The sequence below is a fragment of the Aulonocara sp. 'chitande type north' Nkhata Bay genome, linkage group LG5 (assembly GCF_057382095.1).
Source record: "Aulonocara sp. 'chitande type north' Nkhata Bay isolate Kocher_YH1m ecotype deep benthic linkage group LG5, A_spYH_male_GT1.1, whole genome shotgun sequence".
NCBI classification, from domain to species: domain Eukaryota; kingdom Metazoa; phylum Chordata; class Actinopteri; order Cichliformes; family Cichlidae; genus Aulonocara; species Aulonocara sp. 'chitande type north' Nkhata Bay.
Genome location: NC_141348.1, coordinates 35,040,383 through 35,046,199, shown reverse-complemented (window position 1 = coordinate 35,046,199; position 5,817 = coordinate 35,040,383). Strand labels below are relative to the sequence as shown.

Below are 5,817 nucleotides of genomic sequence, written 5' to 3'. Positions count from 1 at the left end.
CCCAGAAGGCGCTGCACTTCCCTATCGCGGTCTCCCAAGCACATAACCCCTGCACACGGTTCAGATGTGTTGAATGTTCAAGCGACCACATCGAGTGTTCCCGCTGTTTTTCATTGTTATGCCCCGGAAAAGGTGCACCCAACAAAATGTATAAATGTACATGTTCCCATGTTGCAATCAATAAAGAGTGTTGTTTACTCTCAAACAATCTCAAATGCTCAACCTGCAGGCGAAATGAGCCAGGTCAGGCAGGGGATGCAGTCCCCTGCAGACACACTGGGGGGCGACGGCGCCCCGCCGTCAGTGCTGCAGGCCAGCCGGCTGGCTGCTCACTTCCCTCAGTGGCGCGCTTGCGCCCCCTCTCCGTGGGTGCTGCAAACCGTTGCCATGGGTTACCGGTTGCAGTTCCGGGTCAAGCCGCCTCGTTTCCAAAGAGTCGTGAACACGATTGTCAACCCCGAGGCAGCCTTGGTACTCAGAGAGGAAATACAGGCGCTATTACAGAAGAGAGCAATACGGGTGGTCCCCGCTTCGGAGACGGACAAAGGTTGGTACAGCCGTTATTTTGTCATTCCGAAGAAAGGGGGAGGGCTTCGTCCCATCCTCGACCTGCGAGTCTTGAACACGTACCTGCGAACGTACAGGTTCAAGATGCTAACACTCAGACAGCTCCTGAGTGCAGTCGGCCCGGGAGATTGGTTTGCGACAATCGATCTAACAGATGCTTATTTTCATGTCGCTATACACCCGAAACACAGGCAGTTTCTGAGGTTTGCATTCGAGGGCGTAGCCTACGAATACCTAGTGCTGCCGTTCGGGCTGTCGCTCGCTCCCCGCTCCTTTACGAAATGTGCCGAGGCAGCGCTAGCGCCCCTCAGGAAGAGGGGCATCCGCATCTTGGCCTACCTGGACGACTGGGCTCTCGTGGCTTGCTCCAGAGAACAGGCGGAGACGCAGCTGTCGCGGGTTCTGTCACACATTCAGACACTGGGGTTCTCTGTGAACTTTCAGAAGAGCTCGCTAATCCCAGGTCAACAGATCGCTTTTCTCGGTCTGGAAATATGCTCTCTTTCCAGCCGCGCACGGTTGTCAGAGCACAGAGTGGCCGCGTTTCATCGCTGCCTCGCTCAATTTCAGCTGGGACGCAGACTGCGTTTCCAGACGATATTGCGCTTGTTGGGCATGATGGCATCTATGATCGCCGTAGTGCCGCTTGGGCTGTTGAAAATGAGAGCGTTTCAACGCTGGACTCTCTCTCACCGTTTGTGTGCTTCGCGTCACCTCCGGAGGAGGCTGCCGGTAACTGCGTCTTGCATGCTAGCTCTCCGTCCTTGGAGGGAGCCCGGGCTACTGCACCAGGGCTCTCGGATTGGGAGGGTGTTGTTTCGCAAGGTGGTGTCCACAGATGCTTCCCTAAGTGGGTGGGGAGCGCTGTGCGAGGGTGCGTCAGTGAGAGGGATCTGGTCCGCGGCTCAGCGCCAGCTGCACATCAACCACTTAGAGCTGTTAGCAGTGTTCTTAGCTCTAAAGCGTTTCCGTCCAGTCCTGCAGGGCCAGCATGTCTTAGTCAGGACGGACAATTCAACAGTGGTGTCTTATATAAACAGGCAGGGAGGAACACGCTCTCTTCCCCTGTTGCAGCTGTCTCGCTCTCTGCTGTTATGGTGCAGTGTTCATTTTCTGACTCTAAGAGCCACCCATGTCCCGGGCCACCTGAACCTGGGGCCGGACCTTCTCTCCAGGGGGGGTCCTCTGGTGAGAGAATGGAGGTTACACCCTTCAATAGTGGCTCAGATTTGGGATCTATTTGGCGAGGCGCAAATAGATCTTTTTGCTTCCAGGGTGAATGCTCACTGCCCCCTGTACTTCTCCATAATCGACCACGATGCACCCTTGGGCTTGGACGCGCTAGCGCACCAATGGCCAGACGTGCTCCTGTATGCATTTCCCCCAGTGGAAATGATATCTCCAATTCTGGAGAGGGTGCGTCGGCATTCCCTCTCTCTGATCCTGGTGGCCCCTTGGTGGCCCGCGAAGTCGTGGTATGCAGAAATAATCAGCCTGCTTGCAGCAAGTCCTTGGCAGCTTCCTCTCCGCAGGGATCTCCTCTCTCAGGCGGGGGGGGAAGTGTTTCATCCGCGCCCGGATCTGTGGCACCTTCATGCTTACCTGCTGAGAGGTTAAACTTGGTTGCTAAGGGTCTGCCACCTAGTGTGGTAGCGACGATTCAGAGCGCCAGGGCCTCGTCTACTAGAGGCTTGTACGCTTACAAATGGCGAGCCTTCGAGCGATGGTGCCAGGACCGCCACACTCTCCCATTTCAGTGCTCTATTGTGGAGGTTTTGACATTCCTGCAGGAGCTGTTGGATAAAGGCCTTTCGTTTTCGACGATCAAGGTTTATTTAGCGGCTATATCTGCTTGTCATATCGGTTTTGACGGGGTGACACCAGGTGCGCATCCCCTCGCCGTGCGTTTTCTGAAAGGGGTTCGCCGGCTGAGGCCCGTGCTTAAGTCCAGTGTCCCGGCTTGGGACTTGTCTTTGGTGCTGGAGGCCCTTTGTGGCCCTCCGTTTGAACCCGTTGAGTCGGTAGATATGAAACTTCTTTCGTATAAGACCGCATTACTTCTCGCTTTGGCCTCGGCGAAGCGAGTGGGGGACCTTCATGCGCTGTCTGTGCATCCTGCCTGCACACAGTTTTCTCCTGATGGCCGCAAGGTCGTATTGCGTCCGAATGCCGCCTATCTTCCCAAGGTCATGCCTGCATCTTATAGTTCAATGGAGTTTGAGTTGCTGAGCTTTTGCTCCCCTCCTTTTGAATCTGAGGAGCAGAGGAGGGTGCATTCTCTTTGTCCGGTGCGTGCGCTACGCACCTACATTGAGCGCACTCGGGATGTGCGTTTGTGTGACCAGTTGTTTGTCTGCTTCGCTAATCCGAATAGAGGTAGAGCTCTGTCCAGACAGAGGCTGTCCCACTGGATTGTAGAAGCTATCTCGCTGGCATACAGCACCGGAGGTTTTGCGTTGCCCCACGGGGTGGGAGCTCATTCCACCAGGGGGATGGCGACCTCATGGGCTCTTTTTAGAGGGGTGCCTGTGGCTGATATTTGTGCAGCGGCTAATTGGGCGTCGCCGCACACTTTTGTGCGGTTTTATCGGTTGGACGTTACAGCCCCTTCGGTGGCTCATGCTGTCCTTTCTGCTGGGTCTACCACTCACTAAGGATGTGGTGGTCCCGTTCCGGTTCGGTGGCTGCTCTGCGGGGCGTGTATATAGGTCCCATACTTATGTGTTGTACCGAGTGAATCGACTGAAAGGGAACGGTTAGTTATGTCTATAACTTCTGTTCCCTGAAGGAGAGGAACGAGGTACAACACAGGGTGGCCCCACTGAGCAGTTGGCTCGGTGAAGAGCGGCTATCGAACTGAGGGATGACGGTGATGGCAGCGGCTATATGTGCGGGCGGGGCCTTGCGCGTGTCATCACACGTCATCTGCCGTAAAGGCGTGAATAAAGGTTTCTTCAGCCAGGACACGCGAGGGCGTGATATCCCATACTTATGTGTTGTACCTCGTTCCTCTCCTTCAGGGAACAGAAGTTATAGACATAACTAACCGATTTTCTCACCCAATAAAGGAATATTTCATATATCAGTCTACTCTTCATTTTATCAGAAACAGTTATCACAGCTTGTACATTTTCTTTTTATAAATATATGTAAGCAATGAGCCAAATTTAGTAATGGCAACATACTGAAGTAACAACATTTGTCTCTGATATATGATACACCTATATATACACTGCCAAAGATACTTGTCTTTGAGTGAAGATTTAAGGTGATAAGACATAACTGCAACTTGAATCTGTACTGGTCAGTATTTGACACAGAGTTCATGTTCACTGCTGTAATAGCTAATAATTTATATAATAACTATAATATTGGCCATATTATATTTACATTACCAAAGTGATATGACTTTAGTCTCATGAACAACATTAGCTAATTCTTATTTACTAACTAATCTTGAAATAACTGTTCAGTACAGAAATGAAGCCCAAAAATCATGTTTTACTGTCCTGTGGTCTCAGCCTCAGATACTTATCAAATCACACAAAGCTCTTGTAGAAACAAACAAATGAACAAAATATATTCTCCCTCATTTCTGTCAAACCAAGTTGTATGACACGTTTCCAGCGGTTAGTATCATGGTTGCTAGGCAACCTGGGAAGCGCGACAGAGACTAGACCGTCCCATACAGACAAACTTGCCGTTTATTTTGCAAATAGAGCTCAACACTGCCCCTAGCGTCCTGGAGCACTTCCGTTGTGTTTTTGAATTTGCATGTGTTTTTGAGTTTGCAAGTGTTTTTGAGTTTGCAAGTGTTTTGGAGTTTGTACGTGTTTTGGAGTTTGTACGTGTTTTGGAGTTTGTACGTGTTTTGGAGTTTGTACGTGTTTTGGAGTTTGCATGTGCTTTTTAGTTTGCAAGTGTTTTTTAGTTTGCAAGTGTTTTGGATTTTGCAAGTGTTTTGGAGTTTGCAAGCGTTTTGGAGTTTGTACGTGTTTTGGAGTTTGCATGTGTTTTTTAGTTTGCAAGTGTTTTGGATTTTGCAAGCGTTTTGGATTTTGCAAGCGTTTTGGATTTTGCAAGCGTTTTGGAGTTTGTACGTGTTTTGGAGTTTGCATGTGTTTTGGAGTTTGTACGTGTTTTTAGTTTGCATGTGTTTTGGAATTTGCATGTGTTTTGGAGTTTGCAAGTGTTTTGGAGTTTGCAAGTGTTTTGGAGTTTGTACGTGCTTTGTCTCTAGGGGCCACCATAATAAACCCATGAAACTACTGATGATTTCTATGTGGCTGAAGCTATCCTACTATCAACCACTTAGAAACAGCATTGTGTTTTTTAGAGCATTAAGCAATAGTGATGTTTACACATTCCTGATTTAGTCTAAGTTAGTTATAAGGGCGTACACAAATCATTCCTGGTCACATATGACCAATTAAAACACACACACACACACACACACACACACACACACACCAACTGCAACCATGGGATGAATCTTAAATGCAAAAACATCCAAAAGAGCTTAAAAATAAAATACAGGTTCACTACAACACAGCTGCTGCAGCTAAAGCAGAACGAGAGCGTGTGTGAAAGGAAAAACAATGCACTAATGTGTGTGTGTGTGCTTGTTGAGTTGATGAGACTAGAACAGTGGTATATTTAAAAAACTAAAGCTATTTAAAGTTTATCATGAGAGGCCAAAACTAGGCCATGTCTTCCTTGGTCCTGGTGATCTTGTTCATATTATTTGCAAGAGAGTTACTGGTCAATAGCTTTGAAAATAACTTGCTCAGCAGTGCATTAGGTCTGCAGCTTAATGGCAGTGTACCCTGGTAAGAAATGAAGTACGGGTCTTTGGTATGTTTGTAAGACAGCTGATATAAGAAAAAGGATTTCTACGATAGTTTCAGGCTGCTAAAATTGTTGTTTTGTTTTGGGTTTTTTTTTTTTTCAAATTTAGTGTCCGCATGTTAGGTTTCTTTCCTCACAGCTGGTTAATGACAGCAACCAAATCCTGCTGCTGCAGTAAAGAGAAAGAAACAAGTCAGTTATGTTTAGTAACAAGATTTTTTATGCCATTGGGTCAAAATATCAAGATCACATAATTTGACTAAAGTAAGAAAACTGCCAGTTGAAAGAAACCCTCGAGAAACATATCACCATATCAGCAAGGTTCTGAGAAAGTTTCAAGCCTTTAAACATTGGTTAGTAAAAACGGCTGGTTCCTGGCAGCTTCTTTGGCCTGTGCTTCCC

The 5,817-nt window shown here is 48.2% G+C and overlaps 1 protein-coding gene across 1 annotated transcript; it reads left to right on the top strand.

Moving 5' to 3' along the window:
* Positions 1-234: 234 nt before the first annotated feature.
* LOC147331133 (uncharacterized) lies at positions 235-3,579 on the top strand. The gene is made up of 2 exons (XM_086294089.1): positions 235-681; positions 759-3,579. The coding sequence occupies exons 1-2, from the start codon at positions 235-237 to the stop codon at positions 3,219-3,221; spliced, it is 2,910 nt and encodes a 969-aa protein (XP_086150215.1). The 3' UTR covers positions 3,222-3,579.
* Positions 3,580-5,817: the final 2,238 nt, after the last annotated feature.